At 45.2% G+C, this 27,766-nt stretch overlaps 1 protein-coding gene, 1 long non-coding RNA gene and 1 other non-coding gene across 5 annotated transcripts in view; 1 reads left to right on the plus strand and 2 right to left on the minus strand.

Annotated features, from left to right (window-relative positions):
* Positions 1–2,309: 2,309 nt before the first annotated feature.
* Gm25232 lies at positions 2,310–2,441 on the minus strand. Its single transcript, XR_003950746.1, has one exon. It is a non-coding gene; the product is annotated as a small nucleolar RNA SNORA17 (small nucleolar RNA).
* Positions 2,442–7,925: 5,484 nt separating this feature from the next.
* The window catches only part of Ptpdc1 (protein tyrosine phosphatase domain containing 1), a 47,804-nt gene continuing 27,963 nt past the window's right edge, over positions 7,926–27,766 (minus strand). For 2 of the 3 annotated variants that reach the window (NM_207232.2, NM_001301781.1), the window contains 8 exons: positions 22,543–22,714; positions 20,683–20,763; positions 20,344–20,462; positions 19,177–19,314; positions 15,989–17,235; positions 13,142–13,327; positions 10,812–10,922; positions 7,926–9,900 (listed from right to left, as the gene is read on the minus strand). In NM_207232.2, coding sequence (NP_997115.1) covers positions 9,793–9,900; positions 10,812–10,922; positions 13,142–13,327; positions 15,989–17,235; positions 19,177–19,314; positions 20,344–20,462; positions 20,683–20,763; positions 22,543–22,714 — 2,162 coding nt within the window. In that variant the 3' untranslated portion in view covers positions 7,926–9,792. Of the gene's footprint in view, positions 9,901–10,811; positions 10,923–13,141; positions 13,328–15,988; positions 17,236–19,176; positions 19,315–20,343; positions 20,463–20,682; positions 20,764–22,542; positions 22,715–23,143; positions 23,449–27,766 lie in introns of those variants that run through there. The other variant, NM_001374755.1, reaches the window with a different exon arrangement.
* Gm36550 lies at positions 23,873–26,074 on the plus strand. The gene is made up of 2 exons (XR_001780934.2): positions 23,873–24,122; positions 25,652–26,074. It is a non-coding gene; the product is annotated as a predicted gene, 36550 (long non-coding RNA).

The raw sequence follows: 27,766 nt of genomic DNA on the forward strand, positions 1-27,766 counted from the left end.
TAAACTCATTTTTAAATTTCTGTTTGTGGGATGTAGATAATTTTCTCATACAACATATCTTTCTAAATTATTTATTTATTTTATTTATTTATCTACTGTTTTTCAAGACAGGGTTTCTCTGTGTAGCCCCATCTGTCCTGAAACTAGAGCTGTAGATCAGACTAGCCTAGAACTCAGAGATCTACTTGCCTCTGTCCCCCCACCCCATCCCAACTGTCCCGACCCCAAGTGCTGAGACTAAAGGTGTGTGCCACCATATTTTGATTACAGTTTCCCCTCCCTCTATTTTAAAAACAAAAAATGTGGGCTGGAGAGATGGCTCAGTGGTTAAGAGCACGGAGTCCTGAGTTCAAATCCCAGCAACCACATGGTGGCTCACAACCATCCATAATGAGATCTGATGCCCTCTGGGGTGTCTGAAGACAGCTACAGTGTACTTACATATAATAAGTAAATAAATCTTTAAAACAAACAAAAAAAAACAAAAATTGTAGTACCTCCTTTGGCATCACCAGATCTCCCATGGGCATTGGCATCACTATTCCATGATGGTTTGTTCATGTCAGGAGGAAAGCCAGGTCCACACAAGTTCTTCTCATAGGAATCCGTAGATTCCTCTCTAACTTTCTCTCGTGTCTTGTTTATGGAAGGAAATGGGTCCTTAATCCTGTAGTTTCCCATTGAGTGGATATCTATACACTGTCTTCAGTACAATTTTCTGTCCCCTGATAAACTTACAGTTAAAGGTGACTCAGGTATAGGACCTACAGGAATTCATAATGTCTTCTGTGCATATGTTTGCGTTTGAATTTGTGCACTGGTTTTGCATGTGTGTGTGCGTGCATACATGTATGGAAGAGCTTGAGTTTATATTAGGTCACTCTGCCCTACTTGTTGAGGCAGGGGCTCCTGGTGAACCCAGAACTTTCTGTTTTTGCTAGCCACACTAACCAGTTTTCTCTGGGGACCTCCTGTCTCTATTCCCTGAAAAGCTGGAATTACAGGTCACACACACACACACACACACACACACACACACACACACACACACCCTAACAATATAATCACTTCTGGCACGAGTTGCTTTCAACAAATCTGGTGGCTATCTCTCTGACTTTGTTTTCCTTGTACATTTTGGCCTTTTAGTTCTGGTTATCTAATTTTTACCCCTTTCCCTTTAAAATCCAGTATTTTAAAACAAATTAAAAAAATCTTTTTCTTGATTCTTTGTGACCTTCACATCATGCACCCTACCTATCTCTCCTGAAGTCCCCCGAATCCACCCACCCCTGTACCTGCTGCAGTAGGTGGGAGACAGGGCTAGCTCTCCTGCTCTCATGACCTTAGGCTAGCTCTCCTGCCTGGAGCACGTGGAGGGGAAAAGGGGGAGAAGGGAAGAGAGTATTTCTCCCTAGTCCACACCACTACAGGGAGACTAGTGGTAGGACCAGCTCTCCCACACCTTTATCCTCCGAGCCTGCTCACCCACAACTTCCGAAATGCTCTGCTCTCCCAAGTACTGCAGCTGGCTAGGGGCTGAGTCATCTTTCAGAATCTCTTGCCTCTAGGCCCAGCTGTCCCCTGAAGCCCAGGTGATGGGTGGGGTCAGTTCTTCACAACTCTCAGACAGCAACTACTTCCTAGTGGCAGCCCAGACCACGGACGCCTGCTTGTCCTTTGGTGGTAACAGATCCATACTGCTGCAGGGTCATGGATCCAGACTTGGACCTCAGGGTCAGCATAGGCCAGGACCCCACCATGGTCCCAAATGACATTGCCAGCTACTCATGTCAGTTGTTCATTACCTTTGAGTATCCAGCTCAGCCTCTCTTCATTGTGTCCACATCCTTCGGTTTCTCTTTCTCTTCCATATCGCCACCTCTTACTTGCTCCTCTTAGTAGCCCCTGAGGTCTCCGAGTGTCTAGGTTTGTTTCAGGAGTGATCTCAGGAGTGTTATGACCTGCTCATTCATTATGGCGCCAGGCAGGAGTCATCTCAAACATGGTCTGCCCCTTCCAGATCTCGGTGTGCCAGACTGGTGGCTATCTCAGGCTCATTCTGATGGACATGTCAGGCCAGCTCTTCCTGCCCACCCAAGTGGCCATCTGTCTTGGGCTCATTCCTCCTGAGGGACCCTTGGTCTCAAATGGGGGTTCTTCTAGTCTCTGGCTTGCTTCCTGCCCTGTGAGTCTTTCCAGGCCTGCCTGGCACTAAAGTGGTGATTGTCTCAGGCTAGCTCCTTGTCTGGGCTCCCTGGTGCCAGACTGGTAATGGTCTCAGGCTCACTTTTTTTTTGGGGGGGGGGGGGATTGTTAGACTACTAATTATTCAGATGTCCATAGATCAGAACATTGAGCATAGACATAACCTTTCTCCTCTCTGCCACCTACTGGCACACATGTGACACAGCCGCCATATCTGCAATGCCTCTAGGGGCAGTAGTAACTTTTCTAGAATATTCCTCATTGTTAGTCAAATAGGTGGAGTGATTAAAAAATGTATATATAGTTTTAAGTTGTATTTCATCAGATAAGAATTTTTTAAAAGTTATCTTGCCTTGTGTGTGTGTGTGTGTGTGTAGGCATGTGCATGCCATGATACACATGTAGGTCAGAGGACCACCTTTTGTGTTCTTGCCTTCCACTGTGGGTTCTAAGGATGGAACTCAGGTTGCTTGGCTTGTTTGTGTAGCCGGTGCTTTTACACAGAGAACTATCTCATTGATCTTTAAGTTCATTTTTTCATGTCTTCCTTTTATCTGAGCAGTTCATTTATGAAATTTGCAAATATTAAATTTTGCTGGGTTCTTATAGCATTCTCACATTATCTATGTTTATTAATTGAAAAAAATACATTCTCGCTACCTACAGAGTTATTCTGTACACCAAACCACTAATTTTTTGATTCTTTTAATAAGTTTATATGGGATGAGAGTATGGATCTCTACTGCTACTTGTCTATTTTAATTGATTTTTTAACTTTTTATTCATGTGTATGGGATGTTTTGCCTGTATGTTTGTCCTTTTAGCACATTCATGCCTAGAACCCACAGAGTCTACGAGAGCATTGGATCCCTAGGAACTATGAAGTGTGGATGGTTGTGAGGTACCATGTGACCGCTAGGGACCCAACCTGGGTCTTCTGCAAGAGCAACGAGTGCTCTTAACAGCTGAGCCACCCTGTTCCTCCCTTCTCACCAACTGAATCGACCTCCAGTATCACCTCCTCTGTAGAAGGCTTTTCTTGGGTTGGTTTTGAAGATTTATAGAGATCCTCTACTGTTATGCACTCCTGAGACTTCATTGTGTGTGTGTGTGTACACATGTATGCACACAGGCACACGTGCACGTGTGTGCATACATGACATGTGATGCTCTGAGGACAATCTCTGGTGTTCTTCTTCAGTCACTGTCCACCTTTTGTCTGAGACAGTCTCTTCTTGGCTTGGAAGTTGCTGATTAGGGCTAACCTGGCTGGCCACTGAGACCCGGGGATCCACCCATCCCTCCCTCCCCAGCCCTGGAATTGAGAGCAGACACCACCATGCTCTGCCTTTTGACATGGGTTCAGGAGAAAGAGTTCAGGCCCTTGTACCTGCATAGCAGGCACTAACTAAGCTATCTCCCAAGCCCCATTCTGAGGACTTTACATTCCTCTCTCTGTAAGGCTCAAACTGTTTCCGGAAGCCTAAGCTAGCATGTGAACTTTGCATTCTCATGAATATACTGGGGGACTCTCCAGCTGCAGTGTGGCATGTGACACTCTTCACAGATCGCACGAAGAGGCAGCTAGCCGTGAGAATCCAGCTGTCTTTTCTTAAATAAGAGACTTGGAAAAATTTTTAAGTCATGCTGTTGTCAGCGTTCCATGGCTGGGAGAAAAATATCTGACAGGATTATTTTAAAGAAAGATTTATGGGACAAAAGGTCCACGGTTCAAAGGCTTCTTCTATCTCTGGGGACTTAGCCTCACTAGCTGGGTCTGTCACAGCACAGTCCCGCAGTGGGAGGAGGGGAGGAAGAGGATCCGTTCACCTTGTATACAGGATGCAGAGACGGAGGAAGCAGAGGGAGTCTACAGTCCCGATTATCTCTTCCAAAGACACGGCCCCAGTTACCTAACTTCTTCCATCAAGCTGCACTGCCAGCCCCCAACAGTGCTGTGTCTGGGGAGGAGGTCTTCTACACATGGGCTGCAGCCATGACCAGTGAGGGTGAGCAGCAGTGGCTAAGGTCGAGCCTGAGCAGCAGCCGGGGAGGCCTGCAGGCATCCAGGTCCTTTCTATACTAGTCTGCCGCCCCAAGCTTTCGCAACAGCTTGGAAGATCTCGGCACTGCCTCTTAGACGCTCGCCCTGGGTTCTGATGAATAGCATCGGGCTTCCCTCTGGACACATTGAGCTTATCAAGGGTGCCTGGTGTGGAGCTCTGTGCTCTGCTTCTCTCTTATGAGTTCTGGTTTAAATAATTTCTTCTCCTGCTTTACTAAAAGCACCCAAGAGAAGCCAGGCAGCGTCCAAAACACTTTGGGGCTTGGAGATTTGACAGAAGAAATCTGCTGAATATAGGAGCCCATAATCCCTACATTCTGACTTCTAGAAATGTCTAGGACAGGCTTGGTGCTCTGACATGTTAATATTAGTAATCAAGCTTGTAATGAAAAAAAAAATGCTTGCTTAACAACATCCAGCTCTCGAGAGAAATCAGGACCACGTTACAAACTGCAGCCCACAAAACCAGTGTCACTTATGAATTTGGTATCTTCTTAATATCTTTGATATCTTCTGTTTCCGGTGTAGCCCACTTACCACATGACCGCTGAGAATGAGTTAAGGCTACAGCATCAGTCCTGGCGACACAACTCCAGAACTACTGCAAGTCTTTATTAACCCAGCTCCCAAGCTACCTCTGCACTTTGACTTGTCACCGCAACACCCTGCTTCTGTGCTGGTTTCTTAATAACTAAAGAATCATTTTACTGCTATCCCAGCTGGGAGGTCAGGCTAAGGTGACGGCCCCTTGTAGGAGGGCTGACTTCTGCTGCCAAGATGGACATTTCAAGCTGGGGGTGGGGCTGGGGGGTGGAGAACATGGTATCCTCACGTGGCAGAGAGGAAAAGTTAGACTAGCTGGTGGTGGCAGGATCTGGCCATGAGGACAGATGCAGAGGCTCTCCCTCAGCACAGTTGCTGTGAGGCTTCAGTCCCCATGTGTGGATTTGGTGCCCATTTGGACCATGGTACCTTGGCTCTTGGATAAAGGGACTCATGCCTACGTGGTTCCCATGTCCCACATGCCCCAGCACAAAACTGGCACATGACCTGCTCAAACAAACAAACAAACAAACAAACCAAAAGCCAAGTCCTTTACATTTGTAAAAGAAAGCAGTGTGAAAGTGTAGGATGCTCTTTAGCATGATGGTCATCTAAGCTAGACCTTACCAAGACCCAGGGGATATCTCCCTGCCAGTCACAGGGACATTTAATTCTAGGTTGAACTACACTGAATGCTCAGTTTGACCATTTCTTCCCTAAAGAAATGGTCCTTCTACATGAATCTGAAATCAAAATCCTGGGTGTTTTTAATTTTTTTCTTTTGGGGTTTGGAGAGATGGCTCAGTGATTAAGAGTGCTGGCCGCTCTTCCAGAGGACCCCAGTTTAATTCCCAGCACCTACATTGGTTCACAACTCTCTGTAACTCCTGTTCCAGGGATCTGACACCTTCATACAGACATGCAGGCACAAGTGCTTTAGCCACTGAGTATTTCCCAAGCCCATTTTTAAAAAAAGAACAAAATGAAAAAAAAAGTCACAAGAAATCAAAGGGTAGAGGGCTGGAGAGTTAGCACAGCCCTCTCTATATATACCCTGTTCATGTAGAGGGCCTGAGTTTGGATTTCAGCACCCATATAGCGGTTCACGACCTCCTATAACTACAGTTCCAGATCTGAGGCTTCTTCTTGCCTCTGTAGGTACTGAATTTATATGTGTAAGCACATGTGCTTGCACACTCGCACACACACTCGCACACACACACACACACACACACACACACACGGAAATAAAGTCTTATTTAAAATACAGTAGGGGCACTTGACTAGTACATACACAGGCCTGGGTTTGATCCCCGACACTGTACACACCAGGCATAATCTTAGTTCTTGGGAGGTGTGGATGAGAATTCCTGGAAAGAAGCTGTGTCTTTGAGGATCGACTGACTAACTTAGTACCGCAGTACTGTGGAGAGATCACAATGTTGCAGGTCCAGGGCCTCATTACCTTATACTGGGCTAAGTTCTGGCCTACTGGAACAGCTGGTCCTTGTGTTCTGCCTGCATTGGAACCTAAATCTTGTGAACAACAGATAAAAGCTTTTTTTTTTAATCTATTAACTTAGCAGACTACTAGCTTGCACCAACCCAGAAGCTAAGAATGCCATTGCACAGAATCTTGGGTTTATAGAAAAGTTCCCCCTGTCTTGCTGTTTCTGCCTCTCTGATGTACCCACCAATGTAGTTTAACTTACGACTTTTTTTGTATTTAAAACGTCATTAAACCGCATCCACGTTAGGTCACAGAATTTGGAGTAACTTGTCTGTGCTCCAGGGCCATGGTCACTCTCATATGTTCCAGAATAAGCCACAGCTTTTAATCCTTTGAGGTGGGAGCTGGTTCTTTCCACGACTGAGGAGAAGGTGGAAGCGCATCCTCAGCCATGTAGAGAGTTCAAAGCCATCCCTGAATACTGGAGACTCTCTCCCACCCATCCGCATAGCCATGCATCAGAGACAAACCGCAGGCTAATGGTTAGGTTACATAGTCAGAATGAGTTAAGTAGGTATGAGTCACTGTGGATACATAAAATTTAATTACAAGAGGTGTTAGGATATTTCAATCTTCTTGGCCCCTCTCACCCTTCTTGCCCTCTTGAAGCCAGGCCACAGGGGATGTATGGCACACCTCCAAGCCCTTCTCTATCTCAAGAAACCATCTCCTTCCCTGTAATGATCCCTGGGTCTCTGGACAACTCATTGTAAACTGGCACAAGATCCTGGAAATGTCAGCATCTGCCTGCCTTCTAGACTCTTACCTGCACCTGTAACAGCATGGCATGTTCACACACACTGGAAAGCGGGCTGAAGATATGATCAAGCAAATCAGCACAGAGGATGAGGTATGCAAATAAATTCTGCAGCAGGAGCAGCAATCCTTCCCAGGGGGCAGTTAGCGAGTCTAGAGAGCATCAGAAACCGACAGCACGAGAATCACGTGCTTTCACTTGGTGAGTGTGGTATGCTGGATGGAGACTGGCCCATGGTGCTGGCTCTGCCTTCTCCTGTGAGTGTGTGTGTGTGTGTGTGTGTGTGTGTGTGTGTGTGTGCTGTGTGGAAAACAGGCACCCTTTAATGGAATCCAGGGCACTGGTGTCAAGAGGGTGCTTTAGACTGCGATGGTCCACCAGTCAAGAGCTTGCAGGCTACAGTGGGGGCAGAGAGCACACAGTGGGGAGTCTGCCTTACTTGGTGTCTTCAACAGTTGGCGTCCACAATGCTTTTCAGGGTGCTGAGGGGGATGAGGTACCTCCTGCCCTCGGGGAGAAGAGCACACTCAGTATGGGGTGCTCTCAGTTGCTTTTCTTAAGCCAAAATTGCAGCCTTAAAACTTCTTCAATATGTGACATTTCCATCCTTTTGGCTAGAAAGAAGTCTTCATTCATTTAGATAGAGGAAGGCTGGAATCTTGTCTGCCTGGACTTTGTTTTAAAAACCATTCCTCTTAGAGCCTGCTCTCCATCATGGCCCACTGCATGAAGGTGAGCATAGCTAGCAACCTCAACTGCTAACTCAGTTGAGAGCAGCCCCTTCCCTTATCCCAGGAGAACGCACAACGCCCACGAGCACTATAGTGAAGAACCACAAGACGGGGTAGTGGTTGGTCCTTTTCACCTTTATTCAAATAAGCACAATGCCCACACAGAGCCTGACAGCGTCTCCTCAGGCTGCTGTATTTGGATTTTCTGACATGCAGTGGTGTCAGCACATGACGGTGCCAGAACTTAAAACAAATGTTGCAAATGCACAGGCGCACTGGCTTCAGGGAGGGAGGTGACCGAGGTCCACAGTGTCACTTGCCCGTTCAAGGCTGACAAAAGGCGATGACAAGCATTCTCTTTGAATATCAGCTTTTAGAATGTACACAGGAGACAGAGTGCACGGATTTCCTGTTGTTAGGCTAGGCACTTAAAAGGATACTTCAGCACTGGGTAAGCCGGTTCATTAACCATCACCGTATTTCCTTTCCCAAGAAGAACATTCATGGTGAAGGAAATTGCACTTGGCTTTTGTCATCAGAGTTGGTGAGGCTAATGATGGAAATAGTTTTGGATACACTAGACTGTAATTCAGAAATGCATGAGTTAGGGAAATTTCATTTGTTCTAATTCAGTCTTGCTTGTTTCCTAAAATTCTGAGAATCAAAGAGTTAATTCTTTAGTTTGAATTGGTCTAGTTACCACCTTTGTCAAGAAAACTATTATGGCATGGGCTCTGCTACTCCTATGTATTAATTCGATTTAAATAAGGCCTCAATTGCTGATTACCTGTTTAATCTAAAGGAACAAGTTTGACCAGCCACCTGTCCTTATTTGAAGCCAGTTAGGGTCAAATTCAACTTAAAAATTATAATCCTTACAGCAAAACAGCCACTAGCAACAGAGCAGGCCAAGGCAGGCTGAGGCAATGGGCTTATGAAAGGGCAGCTTTGGGGCTGGGCACAAGCCGGGCAGCAATGCCAGCACTCCTGACAGAAAGTGGCTGGCCTGGCTTACTCTAGCTCTGAGCGCCTGTGAAGGATGGTCACACTGCCCCCAGGGAGCAGGGCTGGCTAGGAGCTGTGCCCTGGTACTGCTGTCTTTTCTGCACAGTCCGGGGAGGACAAGGGTCACTTCTGCTCCTTAGCAGCTGCCCATCCTGGCCACTTGTGGTCCGTTTCTCTGTACAGCAGGGACCTGGCTCAGCAGCAGGTGGGGGAAGCAGGATAAGGTCTCTGGGTTGAGAGCTGCTCCCTCCCCTGACAGCCAAGGGAGAGGTTGTCTGGAAGCCTGACAAAGAGCAAGTCTACTTTCTATAAGTACAGAATCCGACCCACTCCAGCCAGTCTGCTAAGGTAAGCTGAACTGCCGAATCACTGAAAATAATATTCCTTCAAAGACCTGACCACATCTGTAAAGAAAGAAAAGAAGAACAAAAGGCTTCAAGTTTTTTTTTTAAAGTACTTTAAAATGTATTAATAGCCTTCTTAGTAGTAACAAATATAAAACTGTTTAAGACACTTGGTGACTATCTTAGGTCATATTTCTGAGGGAGGGGACACATGTCTTGGGAAGGATACATAGTGAAGTTTTACTACTAAAATGATCTATTTGGTAAAAACTCCACAAAGAGTTTTGTCAAAAAAATAACTGTTTTGAAAGGGTTATTTTTTCCTCTCAAATGTCAACAAGAGTAAGGGCACAGATACAACATACTAAATATGCCAACACAACAACATCAAGTCAGTGAGTAAATAAATAAAGTGGCACCAACTTCATGGCGATTTTTCAAGACACAGTTCAAAGATATTTTTAAAATAAATAACTAAAAGAGGAGCCGTCATCCTCAGCCCAGGGAGGCGGCACTGACAATGGACTGAGGCAGGAAGCGCGGCCAGCACTGGTCCTCGGGGCGGGGAGCAGAAGCGCCACCCTCAGGAGGGGTGGATGCTCAGGTTGGATGCTTGTCCAGAGAAGAAAGCCTCAGGAGAGGCTGTCTTTTGCCATTTTCCTCTTTTCTTCCAACGTGTGCTTAAATATTTTTTTCAAGGTGTCGTAAACTATTGGTCCGTTTTCAGAATCAAAATTAACCTGGTGACAAAGAAAATTTTTATTTAAGACTCTGTAGTAAAAAAATCTAACATGTTTCTGTTTGCAAAGAGAAAAAGGGTTGGAAAAAACAACGATGGTTTATATAAAAATACATATAGTTAAACACATATGCTAAGTTTCATACATTTAGCTGAAAGACTAAGTTAGAGGTGTCACCCACGTCTGTACCAAACCTTTGACTGAAAACTCATTTAATGTCACCCCTGGAGTTTAATACAACCCAGGCAGGAGCCACCAGGGCTGTCAGCAGGGACGTGAAGCTGAGACTGACCATGGGTGCTGCAAGAGAACCGTGTACTGTCCCAGAGGAAGGGATGCCCTACTGAGAGGGAATCCGGATCCTGGTGCAGCATCTCCCTCCACAAACTGCTCCTTCCTGGACAAGCAATCACACGGGAAAGGCTGCTCACTTCATCAGCAACACAAGGGATGCAGGATGCTGCTCTACTTGTTGGCCAGTGTCTTGCTGATGGCGTCCACAAGGCTCACACGTCAGAAATAAACAACTGCATTTCTCCTAGAAGCATTTATTTCATATTTTGTGGATACCAACTTGAAAAGTTTGGACAGTTAACTCTGCTTAGATGATTCTTGTTTAAACCCAAGGTGGAACTGGCTGGTCATGCAAATACCTCGGACTCTTATGAGAATAGGATTTAAAAAGACTTGTGGAATACCCAGCCGTTTGTCTCTTTGCTCCCACATTATTCTTCAACAACCTCACAGGTCAGCTTTATCCTGATACCATGGTTAGGAAATCCTGTAACTACTTATAAAACACAGTTGCATTTCAGGAAAGAGCTGAACGTTTTACTTGAGAAGAGAAGTTGCTCTCTGGATCCCTGACTTACAGAGGTGCTGTGACTGGTGTGGAGGACACAGGGACTCACCTTGGTGAAAGCTTTAATGGCATGTAAAAGGCAAGCTTCCTCCACCTCCATGGGAAGCGTCTGCAGGCTCACTATGCAGTGCAGCACACAGAGGATGGTCTGGTACTGCCCCTGTGGACACAGATTATCATTACAGACGGCTTGATGAGACCACGTGCAGGAGCTTCAGTACGATCCAGTATGATCTTGTTTGGGTACCTGCCATAAACCTTGAGCAAGGTACTCTACCGTGCCTTGTCTGTAAAAGGGGTCCTTCATCTCCAAGGACTATCAAGATGGCCAGAGGTGAGAATGGAATTACTTCCCACAGGGATTGTTCATAGCTGTTCAACAAGGTTAATCTCCTTCCTTCCTTATCTACCATCTCCTGTTTTATCTCTGACATTTAACCCCTGGGAAAATAACCTAAGAAAAGGATTCTACACACTGGGAAAAAAAAATCTTACCTTACAAGGTATACATAGGGCTGCACAGATGGCTCAGGTAAAGAGCTTTCTATGCAAGCCTGAAGCCTGGAATTCAGATTTCTAGAACCCATGCAAAAAGTCTTGTGGACATGAGGGGCCTATAAACACAGCCAGGGAGGTGGAGATGGGAATTCCTATAGCAAGCTGCCTAGCCAGCCTAGCCAGATACATGGGGTAGAGAGAAATGGAGGAAGACATATGACATTAACCTTAGGTCTTCACATGCATGCTCACATACATGACACACATGTATGTGAGAACATTGCCAGCAAGTGTGTCTGTGAACATACTGTGACAGAAGTTTGTGAGTAGACACAGTCACAGATTTTAGTGAGGACTTGGGAACAATGAGATGGTTACACTATAGCACAGAAGGTAACTCAAGGCTAACAGCATTGTTTCCCCAAAACAAAAGCAAGGCCTATTTTGAACTAAAAAGATTGTATCCTTATTTGGTTAAAAATATTAAACTGTATAATAGGATCTATAATGAAAAGCCATCTCCTTCTCTTCCTATATTCACAGTATCCTTCCCTGATGGCAAACACTGGGACTAGTTGATAGCTTCCTGATATTCTTTTCTACTTCATACATATATATGCTATATAGATGTCTGCACACATACAAGTACCTGTGATATATTCCCCTTTAAAAGTTCTAAGGAGTGCACATTCCAATTTGCATTTAGTTTTTATTGACACAGGCTCACAGTAAGTAGAAACAAGACTTTGAAAAGGTGGAGAGTTATAACACAGCCCACTTAAGATCCGCTCTAGTCACCACAGCCTCTACCACAGATGCTCACCCACTTAGGAAAAACAATCACATCTTTTTGTTTTGCTTTGTTTGGGGACAGAGTCTTACTATGCTGGCTTGGAAATCACTATGTAGACCAGGCTGTCCTCAAACTCAGAGATATGCTTGCCTCTGACTCTTGTGAGGAGATTAAAGGTATGCACTATCACACCTGGCAAAATACCATACTTTCAAGACAAAATAAAATCTAAAATTTAATGACATTTGCTATATTAAAAATTTACACTGAAGAGATTTAAAAAGAAAGGTTGGAAGAATTTAATGTGACTCTTCCAAAATTCACACATTAGAAATGATTCCTGAAAGTGTGGTCATCTCCGTCTCAGTTATAGACAGCTTCCTTTTAGGGGGTGGGCATCAGACCTGGGCCCTTGAGCATGCTACACAAAGGATCTCCCAGGGAGCCACTTCCCCAGCTTGGTTTTTTGAGATAGTCTTGCTGCACACTACAAGATGTCCTGGAATCTAGGATGTAGTCCAGGCTGGCCTCAAACTTACAATCCTCTCTCTACCTCCTGAGTGGCAGGATTACAGGCATTCACTGCCATTTCTGTTTTCTGAATGCTTACTTTGTTAATCAGTTTTGCCGCGTCTACAGTGCTGCAGATCAAACCCAGGGCCTCGCACACACTAGGCTTGTTCTCTACCACTGAGCCACATCCCAGCCCAAGTTTATTCTCTTATCTTAGAAAAACGACTCAATTAGGGGAGTGGAGAGATGGCCCAGTGGTTAGGAACATGAGCTGCTGCTCTTGCAAAGGACCTGAGTTCAGTTCCTTGAACCCCACAGCAGGTAGCTCACAAAGACCTGTAACTCCAGCTCCAGGGGAATCGATGCCCTCTCCTGTCTTCTGTCAGCATTGCATACAAACATACAAACTTGCACACAGACCATACACACAGAACTGGGGTGTAAAAGAAAAGAAAACCCCCTGAGTTAGACATAAATAGAGAATTCATTCTTTTAGTAATGGATTTTTTGCACATGTCTGAAGCTTATAGTGAGGCCTTAATTATCTTCATTAGCCGGTCCAATTGCTACTTTACCTTCTCTAGTAAAAACAGGGCTTCGGCAGCATCTGCTTGTCTGTCGACCAGCATGTCCACATCCTCTTTGGTGATTACAGGCTCTTTCAGTTGCTCAACCCAAGACCACATCAAACTGCACAAGATGAAAGGGTCTCTCTCGCCGCATATTCGTTCCCAGGCTTCCTCCCGGGAATTTAGTTCTTTCTACAAAGGAAGAGGGAGAGAGGGAGAGATCTGGGGGGAAAAGAGGTGTATGGACCCGAACTAGAGGATTCATAAGCACTTACAGAGTTGAGGCTGGCCTCTGAGGTGCAACCTGGACCTTCCCCGGGGCCTGCACCTCTAGGTATGGGCACTTGGCTAACACAGGAGCTTCCCCAAGCCCAGGCTCATTCCTGTCACAAACAGGGTTAGCTAACTACTGAGAGAAGAGTCACTACACTGTGTGGCCCTGACTGATTCAGAGACCATAGAAGTAGCTCAAAATGGAGTCTTTTTTTCTCCGGCATCTGGTAAACAAAACAGAAATTTGACAGCAAATGAAGTAAAATGGTAGATTAAAAATAAGAGACCACTTATAAGTTAATCTGGGATCTTAGCTAACTAAACCTTTTAACCGAAACGTCAAAGTTTGTGTGTGTGTGTGTGTGTGTATGTGTGTGTGTGTGTGTGTGTGTATTCCATTAAAGCCAGTAAATGTGGTATGCATTTTTCTACGTGCTTGTTAGAATCCTACAGAGCAGGTAATGGGTCCAGCACTCTGAGATCTGGGAAGTGCAAATATGAGTTTAATTATTTATTTGTGCATATTTGTGTATGTGCCTGCACATGTGTGCATGCATGTGCATGTTACTAGCGTGTGTGTGTGTGAGTTTGTGTGTATGAGTGTGTGTATGTGAGTATGAGTGTGTGTAGACCAGAAGACAACTTTGTGGAGCTGCTTTTTCTCTTTCTATTATGTGGTCCTGGAGTTCAGACTCAAGCTCAGAGGGATTCGTCTTTAATGAGTCATACTGCCAGCCTCACATGAGATCTTAAGACTTCACCTTATAAAAAGGAGTTAAAAAAATTTCTGAGATCAGATTTATGTTTTGGTAAATTGAATAAAAATGTTCAATTGTAAAAAATAAAGTAGTTATTAACATCCATTTAGTTGTCCAGTAAATTCTTGCAGCATGTACCACAATGTGACAGCATCAGTATCACAGGACTGCTTCCTAACTTTCATAGCAGCTCTCAAGGAGGCTCCTCACAGATAAACACTGAGGTGGAGACAAGCCCGTGCAGAGCTCGAGGCCTGAGAAGGGTGGAGAGTGCTCCATTAGCTCGCCTTACTCCACTGGCTGTAGCATAGGAACCCACTAGGCCTGCGTTTCCCTTTCTCTTAGAAATGAGCCCATCCTTGGAGCTGTTCATACCCCTGCCTATCTCACACACTGTGTACAGTACAGGATAGCCTTTAATTTAATCTTAGGGCTATATGAGGAGAGAAACTGGGCAGAACAAAAGCTATCTTGTGAAATAAGTACTGCCCCATGGTGCTGGCTGGAGCTTCCCACGGAGGCAGAGATGTAAGAGAGACTGACTAGTCAAACTGTACTCTAGCTCTGACACATCAACCATGCCTACAGGAGGCCACTAGATGTCTGGAGTCCTTAGTTTCCTCACCGGTGACACGGAATTCATAATGGTAACAAGGAGTCTCTAAACAGTCCACCTGAGCCTAGGGTTATTGAGAGAAGCGCACAGCGTATTCACAAATGGGTTAACACAAGCACACACATCAACATGGTTGTTTCACCACTTCCCAGAGTACCACTGGCTTGTTTAGGTACTCAGAGTCCTGAAATAAATCTAAGAAGGTAAGAAGGGACCTGGAACTCTGTGCAGATCATAGAACCTGCAAAGACTCGACAGTTCCTGCCTCACAGGTCTTGATTAAAGCTCCGGACCCAAACCCATCTTATGTCATGTGGGCACTTGGTTGAGGGGCATGCAGGGCTGACCCAGAAATAGCCCCATGACGTACTTTACACAAAGACCCTTCCATTCGCTAGTTCCTAACACACAGTAACGCATGTGAAATATTTGCTGGCTGGAGGAGAGGCTTAGTTTTTTCTCAGTTTATAGTGAGGAATAAAGAAAATGTATTTGAAAGGAAAACTGTTTGGGTTTCGTTAGGTACGCACTTTAATCCAGAAGAGCTTTTACTTGGTTCCCTCCTCTGTGGTACACTGTAAGTCAGCATGGGGTCCAAACTTAATTTCCTGCCTCTGACAATCTCCTAGCTTCTTGTTTCAATGGATAGTGGAGTGTGGAAGAGTAGCAGTCACTTTAATAGCGAGATCTGAAGAGACAACTCAGGGGTGAAAGCACGCGCTTCCAGAGGACCCGAGTTCGATTCCCGGCACTCATATTGGGGGTCTTAGAAATGCCTGCAATTTCAGCTCCAGGGAAACCAGACACGCTCTCTGATCTCTGAGGGCACCTATATGAAACTGTACATACCCTGCCCTGCAAATACACATAATTAACAATAAAATAAATAAAGCCTTTCAAGGAATCTATACAAGAGTATGGATGCCTATTCAGGATGTCTCTGAGTCTAGAAGCCTGCCCGGCAGTGCCATGCTGGGGCAGGTTCTGTTTCTCTGACTGAGTTTTTAGAGGCCCATCCTTTTCTAGACAAGGTACTCTCCCAGGTAAACAACGTACAGCTAAAGACTCTCTTCCCACTAAAAGTAAAACACAAGAAAGGAGCTAGACTGTAAGGGCCCACATTCTTAAGTAAGAGCCAAGAGCTGGCTTCCAGGTCCCCGTCAGATGGAACAGAAGCCCACATGTGTTTAAACAAAATACAAATACCTGCCACATCTCCACTTTCCTTTTCACTTCCTCCTTTTCAACAAACTCATTTAAGTTTGCCAGGGCTTTGGCCGCCAGTATTCTCCTTGCTTCAGCACTCAGTTCAGGCTGCAGACCAGCATGCGGCACTGCCTCAGACAGGTCTGTGCTGTCTTGGGTTTCCTGTCCGTGTGGGAACTGCGCCTTAGGACTGGAGCCACAGTTCAGAGGGCTACAGGGGCTCCTGACCATCTCGTGAACAGGGCCCGGGACCCAGCCACCAGGAGCCTCACACCGGCAATGGGTGACCTGCTCTGGATCCTTATGGATACTTGTGAAGTTGGGCGGCACTGGCTCTCCAGGATTGTGTGAACAAGAAACACCCACAGAGAAGGTTCTGCTCCGCTGTACTTCCTTTGGAATGTCCTTCCTGCACAAAAGCAGCGATCCCTCATCCTTCAGTCCTTCTAAGCCTCCACACTTTGACGGAGTCCAGAAAGAAAAGGTATTTTGGACCAGTGCCTCCTTATTAAAACCCAGCTCTGGAGTTGGTGGCATGTAGCAATGGCTCGTGGGCTTCTGATGCTGGAGACTGTGGTCTAGCAACTCCTGGGCAGGCACTGTCCAAGGTGTCTCCCCTTGTTCCAGGATGGCTTTGGCCCTCTTTAAGTCTGAGTCGCTGTAGCTGAGCTGTCTTTTCAGATGTGTCAGGGGCTGAAGGCACTCAATATCCCTCCTCTTCCAGAGGGGGTCAAACTCCTGCTCAGTAGAGAGAATCACATCCTGATTCTCGAACTCGGCCACCTCTGCAGTGGGGTTAAACGGGTCGGGCACATCACTGTTTTGCCTGAGTAACTCTTGATCTAGCTGCAGCGTGACCATCTCAGACACGGTCTTTTCGATTTCAGCAGAGAGCACAGGTCCTTCTAGCATGCTCTTCATCACCACTGGCCGGTTCTCAGCCAAGTCAAGCAGCAGTTTGCAAACCAGGTGGATGATCTTCGGCACGTACTTCAGAAGTCGTGCCTCGTAGCCATGAAGCAGATGTCGCTGGCGAATCAGGTACTGGGCTAAGGTAACAGCATGTGCTTTGGGGTCACAGCAAGAGAAAATATTACGGAGTGGAGCCAGGAACTGCGTGAATTCCCGTACACAGAGCAGTTGTCCTCTTGTTTGTATGGAATTGGGGCGTTTTGCCCGAACAAATATAATTGCTTGGTCAGCAGTCATTCTTGTTGCAAAAACTAAATAACATGCTATTAGCACACCTAAACAGTAAAGAAGAGTAGTATGAGAAAGGTCTCGTGAACCCATCACTCTGTTAAGAAAGCATGTAACACAAGCACATTGGAGGCACAGGACCAGTGACCACTGCCAGGCTGAGCTTATGTATCACTGGGCATCAAATCCAGAGCTTTATGCATGGATAGAAGCTTCCTTTATGGCAAGCACCTTGCCATCTGAGCTAAACCCCCAACTCCTCAAACACTTACTACGAAGACTTTGCCATGCCTTGATGACAGCTCACTCAGGTGACCGAGTCAGCTCTGCACCGCAGGGATGAGCTGACACAGCACTGGTGGGGGTGGGGGTGAAGAGAGGACAGGTGAGTGAGCTGAGGAGCTGCTCTAGGCGGCCCTCCTGCCCAGTGTGGCACGGGACGTAGCCACATCCTGATTCTGTGTTCCGGTGTCAGCAGCTCTTGGCATTTCCATCCAGTCCATGACTCGCTCTGCACTTAAGACTTCCTGCTCTGTCATCGCTGCTGTCCACTGCCAGCACATCCTTGCTGAGCCTTCTCCCAGGTCGGGGAGGCTTCGTGTTGGGATTATCTACATTCAAAGCACACGTCTCTGCCTGACAGTTCTTCCAAACTATGTGTACACTAGTCTGTGGTTTAATCCAGAGCACGAGATAACTCTGTTACATAAGCAGATACTATTAAGGACGTCGGGTGCTACAGCATAATGACTGTTATTTTCAATAGTTACTTCTTAGTAAGAATCCACAGTCAATAAATTCTAATACAATAGCCAACAGATCTTAATGTAAAAAGCAAATCAAAGACAACTATACAATTCACAGATTTGCAAACATGTAGTTACGTGTGATAACAAGAACCTCTGAGATCTGCATGTCCCTCCAGTTTTCAGTGACTATAATACAGCTTTCTCATGTGGATATAGCGCATCTTTAATATAACAGAGTTTTGGCTTTATGCTAAGAGTTCCCAATACCTCCATGAGCTGTATCCTAGCCTAGAGTGCTCCTAGGCAGGTAGAACACCCCGGCGGGGGATTACACTGAGGTGGTCTTGTCTGACTAAATCACACGACAGTGAAGCTATTGACCCCATGCCCTTTACTTTTCATTACCAGACCAGCAATGTAATGAAGTTTGCTGAGTGTTTATATAAACCACTGACTTACATAGAACTAGACATGCTAACAGTCTCTCTTCAAGTAAACAATCCTTACACATGCCAAAGTAGACTGCACATGAAAGATGAAGCCAGACAGCCTCAGATGTAATATTGACCCTGCCCCTCACTAAACATAGCAGATTTCTTAAACTGCAGTCTGTCCAACTCCTATAGTTGCTAGCTACTTCAAAGACAGCAAATGCAAAATACTCAGGACATAGCAGGTGAACAGGCTTGCTATTTCAGTTGTTCTTCCAGGTAAGGAAAGTATTTTGGGGCTGGAGAGATGGCTGGGTGGTTAAGAGAACTTGCTGCTCTTGCAAAGGATCCTGGCTTGATTCCTAGCTGCTACATGGTGCTCACAATGATCTGTGGCTCTAGTCCCAAGGGAGACTGACACCCTTTTTTGACCTCCATGGGCACAAAGCACGCATGTGGTCCATAGGCGCACATGCAAGCAAACACTTGTAGACATAAAAATCAGTATCTATGAAAACTGTTTTTAAAACACCATATATTAAAATGAGGTGCTCCATTTACATAAGCTAGTCAGCTAAGTAGTTTTAAAAACATGCTTTAAACACAATGAGTTTTCAGCTCTAAATTATTCAGGAACACTTATCAATACACAGTTATTATACATGCTTAAGATACTTCCAAAGTTGTTTATTTCTTTTTTTCAAAACTTTGTTATGATCTAAAAGATATTTACTTTAGGATTAGGAAATCGTATTCCTACTTATTTAATTATGCCCACAAGACACTAGTGTGGCTTCTTGGACCTCACCTGTGCGGCCGAGCCCCGCGTGGCAGTGGACAGCCACTTTCCCTTCCTGTAAGGCAAATGTCATCACCTTTACCATGTCCAAGATGGCAGTGAGGGAAGCCACGCCATAATCCTTCCACCCAAAGTTGTAGAAATAAACTAGGCAGTGAAAGGAAAAAGAAAAACAAAATTAACATGCATGTAAAATACTCGCAGGACAGTCAAAAGATCAGCTCCAAGACATGGAGAACTCACTGAGTATTACAATAAGAGGCATTAATTAGTTAGTTAGTTAGTTAATTAAGGTTTTTGAGACAGGGCCTCACAGTATAGCCCTGGTTGGCCTGGAGCTTTATATTCAAACCAGGATGGTCTTGAACTCACAGGGATCCACCTACCTCTGCTTCTCGAATGCTGGGATTAAAGGCGTGAGCCACAATGTCCATCTAACAGGAAGTTTATATTTCTAGGAAGTTTAACTTAACATTTCCTACAAGCACATCCTTTAATACCTAATACATTTTCTGTGAAACTCAGCTGGTAAGAATTATAACGGACAGAGTAGAAATAAAAATTAAAATGGAGGTAAATAACATGTATTCACGTTTGAGAACAGAAATTCTCTAAAAGGCTAATACATGGTGATAAAGTTTGTACAGATATAATATAAAGAGAGTCTGACTAGAGCGAAAAGAAAGCTAGACAAATAAGCCTCGTAGGAACATGTTCCCAGACCGCAGGCTCATCCTGCTCAGCATGGTTTGAACCACCACGTTGAGAGGACCCCTGTGATGAGCTCTGAGCTGGCCATGAGGACATGTTCTTGGGGGGCAAACATATTCACCTTCCAATCCTCATTGGTCTCTCTAAGCTACGTGATCTCAGAAGATGAGGACTCCAAGCTTAAGCTGTGTCACACAATTCTTAAGGACAAGACGAGGTCGTCATTTTATCTGACAGGGTACAGGCACTAACTGAATGGAGCCTTTTTACTCCAGCATCTCCTCCCAGCTCCTCTCTCAGAGGAAAAATGAAACCCTGTACTCACAACAGCAACATCAAAAGTAGCATCATTAAAGTCAAACTCAAATCCTCACGACTGTGCAGATTCTATTGGTAAGTACTGCCCTTCTAGCCTACAGCCTGGAAGACAGAGGTATTGTCCTTTCAGATGGTGAAGAAACTTACTGCCAGCCTCCATGAATGCCTCAGGAAGGTAGGTGAAACCACTTTCTTGTTCCAGAGCGCTCCCACAGCTGGCATGCTCTCCAGGGCGCTGCAGGTTGATTATTGTTTTTATGCCTTGACTTCAAAGAAAAAGAACAATCGGTTATAAGGACCTGGAGTGGTGAAAAATCAGATTTTAGCATTAGTAAAACATTATTAATTGCCCTCAAACTTTTATATGAAATCAGCTCTTCACTGCCCGTTTTTTAAGTGAAGCCCTTTTCACTTGATCCCATAATCAGCTCAAGAAGAGCACGTGGCCCTGACTCCCACCACGGCTGTGGCTGAGGTAGTCCTTACCCGAGGAACTGCTCGATGATGCGATACTTCTCCAGCAGCTCGGAGGACGGACGAGCCATGGCCAGGATATTGTCAGTGACCCTGAAGATGGGCATGGGACAACTGAGAGATACAGAACTCAGGAGAGTCTACATTACAGGAGCAATAACCTTTTTCTTCAATGATTTCAACTTCTATATTCTTACATAAATCTGGCATCAATTCTACATCACAACTAGAACCATGAGAAACCTTACAGCTCCTTAAATCCCTGGGAAAAAAATTCCAGGACCTAAGGATTCTGACAAAATGTCTCCAGAGGCTCTCAGTACCTTCTAGTGGACATACAAGGGAACTTCACCTTATGCCTAAGGACAAGTCTACTAAATGGAGGACAACTGGGGGCTGGTACTGGACAGCAGTTTCATGATGTGAGATGGGGTAGTAATGCAGACACCCACAGGGCTGGTGAGAAGTTACTAGGATGTGCACATACAGTTCATCTTTACCACCAATCCTGGACAATGGTTATAATTACCAATGTGCTGTAACTTAGCAAAGAAGGGGGTGGGGTGGGGGCCCAGAGTCAACTGACTTTAAATGCTGTTTTGGTTTTCTGCTTTCTATCTGTGAAGCAAATTAATTAATCTCTTTGGACTACCAATAAAATGGCATCAACATCTTACAAGGTTTTATGAAAGTGAGTGGTATCTGAAAGTATGTAGTGGCAAAGTGTCTCATCCTACAATCAAATCAATGTTTATGAATGAATCAATGAACAAAATGAACAAAACAGAAGGAGTCAGAGAACAGCTGGCCATAAGAAGCCTGTCACTCTCGTTAGACCTCCATCTTTATTCTGTTTTGTTCAAATTTGTCATTAGGAAGCTGGTAAGAGATATGTGACATAGTCTACTGCACGTTCTGGCACATATGAGTCCCAGAGGACTACCAGAGACACAAGGGGGACAGGTCAGGTACCCTTAGGATTCCTGAAGACTTGAGGTGGAAAAGGCTCACATGGATGAGCTGACAACTAAGCTGTGTTCATGGGGGCAATGCCCCAGCAGATGTTTGCTTGTCGGACTCTGACTCAGGACTGCCTGTCCCCTCATAGAGTTAGTGTCAGACTTGACTGTGACATGTACAGAACACTAGGATCAGTGGACCACAGTGTAGAGCCACACTGGAGAGAATGAAGCACAGTATAGGAGCCTTGGACTCACAGCTCTAAATGCTTCTGCTCCCCTCAGTGCTGGAATTAAAGCCGTGCACCATCATGCTCAGCTCAACTAGAATTCAATTATCAGTATTTTCCAAATCATAAATACATACCTGACTAGCTCACTGTTACTAAGCATGTATGACTTAAGAAGAGAATTGATTGCACTTATACACAAGAAACAATGCCAGCATCTTATAGGTTGCCTGATGAACTAGCAGCCTAGGCCACTTCAGTCAAGGAAGACTAGAACACCTTTCATAATAGCATACAAATGATGTGAACACTGACCTATACAAAGCTGAGGATTATAATGGACCATGTAACTTTCTCATACTTATAGCTGACCAGTTTTTACTACTTCTGGAAATTTTTGAAATTTAAGAACTATCTAATTACCCATTAACTTAAGACACTTCATACATATCATTTCACTTAATGTAAAAAGCCTTGGGCTTAATTATTTCCATTTTGTAAATGGGAAACTCAGGTTGAGTAAGCCAGTATCCCCCAGCTGGCCTACTGGTAAACCCAGGGATATGTGCAAGGTCCCCCGAATTCCCAGCCCATGTGTCCTCCATGGAGCCTGATGCTGGCCCCATAAGCATTCTTGCTTCTTTCCACCCTTCCCAGCCGTGCAAGACCCACACCACACTTACCAGGATGAGTATACTCCCTTAATGGCTTGCTCCTGCTCACTCCAGCGGGCTGGGTTCTCATACTTACACGCTCTCCCACCACACGCCATGGAACATGCCATGTGCCCAGGGATGACATGCCGCAAACGTTCTCCCACTTTCGTGTATTTTGGTGCTGGGCGTCCTGAATTTTCTAGAATATACAAGGAAGGTCAGAGTCAAGATTCTATCCTTCCCATGGTATGGTAACATGGGAAACAGTTTCACTTTACCTCAGGATTGTATGGGAGCTCTGCCAATCCCTTCGTTCAACATTAAAAAAAGCTTTCCCAGGCAATAATCTCTACATATTATATTGATAAAAGGAAAAGACAAAAGCTCATCTTTTTCAAGAGGATCAATTTTGTCCAGAACTACACTTTTAGCAACAACAACAACAAAATCCACAAATCATTCCATCATTTTATCTCCTCTTACATATCCATTTGGTCTTAGCATACACAGAGTAAAAAGCATAAACACAATTAACTGTCAACATTCTACAAGTACAGTCGGAACTACCTATTCACAACCCTTACACGTAGACACATGGGCTAGCAAATTATAAGGAAGAGAGTTTTACTTTTTCTCTCCGGGAAAGTTGGAGTCCCCTCTGTCCGGCTGACAGAAGACACAGCCACCATCACCTGGAGAGAAGATGAGGACAGCAGTTTGGTGGCAGAGCCAGAGCCACGCCGGGCTTGCTGTAGCCTCAGGACTGGGTCAGAAGTGGAGTGCCGGCGGCCCTGCAGAAAGGCACTGAGGAAGTGCACGGCCGAGGGCCTCCGGGATGGGTCCTGCATCTGCATGGCACTGGCTCCGGGCAGGCTAGAGTCAGAGGCAGGCAGCCGCCAGCCAGCTCTGGCTTGCTCAGTGAGAAGCTACACTGAGACACAGGCATCGGTCTGTATGATCTAAGAGCTTTTCACGATAGGCTGATTCGTTTCCATAGTGACCAACAAAGAAACTACTGATTCCCACTTAGATCTGAACAGGCAAAAATCCTACACGAACGGATTGTGTTTTGGACAAATTGTTCAAATACTGGGGAGAATAATATGCATTTAAAGTAGATCGCTTTTAAATCTAGATTGTTTTGCTTCTTAGATGCACTTAAAGATCTGACTCCTCAAAGAATCACTTCCAAAATACTATAATAAAATTTAAAATGTTTTTTTATGATAAAACACCACCTTTTACACATATTAAAAAGTTTACATTTTGTTGTGCTTTTCATAGCCGGTCCTCAGGTGTTTTAAAAGAAAGTCCTTCTACTTTTCTTTGGAAAAGGATAGAATAAAAAGTTTATCATAATACAGAGGTCTATGCTAGATCCTACAATATTATTAAAGGATTATTCGATATCTCAGAGCTACCACCTTCCTCTCTTTTCTTGATAGAAATATTTGAATGGAACAAATAAAGACATTTTAGAGCTAAGAAGTCGTTTCTGTTTTGTACTTTCAGAGGTGGAAACCTGACTCTTGGTTATACGCTGCTGGGAGCAACTTCGTTGTGAGAGAATAACTACGACCAGGCATGCCTTCCCAAAGTTCAAAACTGTAAGTCCCTGCCTCTCGTTGCTAGGGGAGAAAAACAGCCTCTAAGCCTTGGTGGAGGCATTTGAATAAAATTCACTAAAGTATCACATTTTTAAAGGCACTGGGTGAGGGGGAGGTGGCAGTTTGAGAATAAAGGATAGAAAGAAAACAGAAACTCAACAACTGCAATGCACTTATTGTCCGCCTCCTCTCTTGTTAATGTCAGGCTGTGCCCGCGCTCTCTCCTGTGCTCGCTGCACAAATGGTATTTCAGTGGTGTGCGGCGGAAACATAACTACTGCTATAGATTAGGCTCCAATCTATGCTTTTAAAATTCCACCCTCACAGCCCTGGCATCGTGTACTTTTGTGAAACAAGACGGAGACAGAGAAGTCTAATTTGATGCTCCAATTACTACTTTATCTGTAGTATCACACAGAAATGGGAAAGGATAAGAATTCCACCTGCCTTCCTCTCCCCTCCTTCAGAAAGCAGTCATTCTGCCTGAAAGAATGCCCTGAAAAACATCCTAGACAAGGCCTACTGGACCCTTAGAATTATATGTGGCAGCTCCATGGAGTTTACATGAGAGGAAAGCAGGAGACACTGAAGGCAGGAGGCCTAAGAGCTGTGCTTGTTACTCTGGTGACAGAGTCTGAGAAGACTGGGATTCTGAGCAGGCAGGCAGCGTGTGGAGACTCTGAAAGAGACAAGGGTGGGAGGCTCCCTCTGGTCTGACGAGGACGGATGGGAGCTGTGGATGGGAAACACTTCAAGGGGTGGACTGCTGTGGTGTCACCATGGAGCTGGAAGATGTGATTCATCTTTCAGCTGGTTCACACAGTGCCTATGTACAGGCTGTGGGAGAAACCCTCGAGCTCCGTGGCAGGCATGGATATTTACGGCAACCGGGGGAGTGCCAGTCAGTGGGTGATTCCAGAGAGTGGGCACTGAAGGGTGTCTACAGAGGGCACTAAGATCCAAAGTGATCTGATGTGGGGGATTTACCTGACCAAGCTAAGGAAGGGATGGTCTCTGTATCACCTCAGAAACAGCTTCTGCAGTTCACACTCACTCGGCTCGAGGAACAGAGTCATCGCTGTGTTGTACCTTGTAACTCCCCACCCCCACCCCAAGTCTGAGAGACTTCAAAATGAAAACAAGCCTTCTAAAAGATATTAAATAATTAAAGCCCAAGGGTCTGTGTTATGCACTGCTCAGCAAATAGAATTGCAGCATCTACTTTAAATGGATCACCAGAGAGGCCCATTTAACAATGTTCAGGGGACCTCAGAGGCAGCAGCCAGAGCTGATGTGAGGCTGGACAAGCAACAGAGATGACTGAGAGCGTCAGCAGAGGTGTTATAAAGACTTAGCTGTGGCAGGAAGAGAAGGGCCTCAGGAGAATTACAGGGAAAGGTCTAGAGACAATCACAGGTAGTAGGAATATGGGCAGGGGATTCATCTGTGGACCAAGAACATAAGTGTGTGGATCTCTGCTCCCCTGGACTGCCTAGAAGGCTTCCTGTCATATGGTTTTGTCTGAACAGGAAACAGCCCTTGCTGAAACCCTGAACTCAGAAGAAAATGCCCAGTTACTGGAGTACAGGGCCTGCCTGGGATGCTTGGGATTTGAGCCACCTCCTGGAACAATCAAAGAGGAAAAGCCAAGGATGCACTTGGTACCTGCTGGACTGGCTTGTTTTCCTGTGCTCACCAAGAGAATGTATAATTTTGCATTTTGTATAAGATACCTCATTTTTCTCTTGAAGTATTACTCTAAGCTTGGTTCTGCCCAGCTGCAAACAGGCAGTGGCTACAAGAGCCGTTAGCTCAGACCCTGGCCAGCTCCACACTCTTCTGCAGTGGCTGTGGGAGAGGCCCAAGTAGCGTGTTTGGAAGTGGAGAGAGGAGAGAGATGGAGCATAGTGTCCTGTGCTTTGTGTTCACAAAGTAAAGGAGACTGAACACTCTTTCCTGTGTGCGTCTTTGGACACTGCATTGTCAGCGGAGGGAAGTATGGGTTAGTTGTTAGAGGTGTGTGAGGATGTGACAGCGGTGTGGTGCTTGTCATCTGCACATAAATTCTAATGATGAGGAAGAGGGTTGCTCCAGGATGAGCAGGCTGTACAGTGCTAACTTGCTAAAGGTTCGCTCTGTGAAAACCTCTTCACCTGAGAAGTGTCTGGAAAGCACAGCCCTTCAAAAAATTACTCTCCTACTAAAACACTTCCATGTTATGTAAGTCATGAAATGGACACTGAAGTTGCTTTCTGATTCTGTCACCTAAAACCGTGGCCTTTGGGTTCATGTCTGTATGTATGTGGCCTCAGGCACGAACCCAGCACCAAGCTTTTGCGTGTGAATAAGCCAGTGTTCCTACTATCCTTTGTTGAACAGACTACTGTCGCACATGGATTGCCTTGCCACACCTGTCATACAGGCAAAGATGATTTCCAGCTCTTCATTCTATTACACTATATTTGTCATTGTTTTGATGAATGTAGCATTGCATAAAAGTTTTTAAGCCTAGGAAATGAATGTTTTGTTATTTTTCAAGATTATTTTGCCTGTCTGGAGGTCCTTGGAGATTCTTCCTACAACCTGGGTGGACTTTTCTCTCCTATGCCTAGGGGCTTTCAAAAGGGACTCTGTAGACCATGTTAGACTGCCCTGGCATTGAAACAGTGCTGTCTTCCAGTTCATGAATAGCCAGCTGTTGCACTTCTCTGGGCCCTTGGTTCTCCTTCCTAGTCTTCTCCATTTCCAGTGGAGCACATTGAGAGTGTTAAAGTCTAAGTTGCCCGCACTCCCACTTCATCTGTAGGCGTGGTCTACCGCCCCAGGGAAGCCATGAGAACCATAGACTCTTGCCTGTGCTCCGTGAAGGCAGGAGTGTTACACAGCCCAGAATGAGCCGATGCTCTTGTCCTAGGCTCCAGATCCACAGCTAGGGGAGTCTGCTTAGAGAGAAGCAGACTGTAAAAGAGAGGACTCAGCCAGACATGGAGGACCCTGCCCCTAACCACGTGCAAGAGGCCGAGACAAAGGATGGTTGTGAGTTTGAAGCTAGCCAGTGCTAAACCTTTCCTTAAACCAAACAGCAACAACACCTAATACAGCAGACTATGGAGCTCCTCCCAAAGCAACTGTCTCTATCTGGAGCAGTGTATGGGAAATTTAAGCTTAAGGTACTACCGAAGGTTGTGATGTTACAGATCTAAGAAGAGCCACGCAGCTTTATGAGAACAAGATAAGTCGCACATATGGTAGCGTGACACACAACAGAGAGAGACAAAATCAAGAAGTAACCTACAGAGTAAATGCAAACCTACCAGGCTGGCCGCAAAACTAGCACTGCTCAAGTTGTGGAGAGAGAGGTTCCTGAGTGTGGTTTAACAACACAGCGATCTAGATCCTCATAGGAAGGGGATTAACAACAGCCTGGCAGCAAGATATGTGAAAGACAAGGAAAGCAAGCCCACTGAAAGCACTGTCCTCTACTATAGCAAATCAAAATTCAGAGGGGTAGAAGTGCAGAAACAACCAAATATATATGTACTTGTGGAACTCAACAGCAGACATAAACCCAGAAGTAAGAGAACTTGATGACAAAAGTTATATACATGGAAGAACAGAAAGAATAGGGAATAAAGAGGAATAAA

The sequence above is a fragment of the Mus musculus genome, chromosome 13 (assembly GCF_000001635.26).
Source record: "Mus musculus strain C57BL/6J chromosome 13, GRCm38.p6 C57BL/6J".
Lineage (NCBI taxonomy): Eukaryota > Metazoa > Chordata > Mammalia > Rodentia > Muridae > Mus > Mus musculus.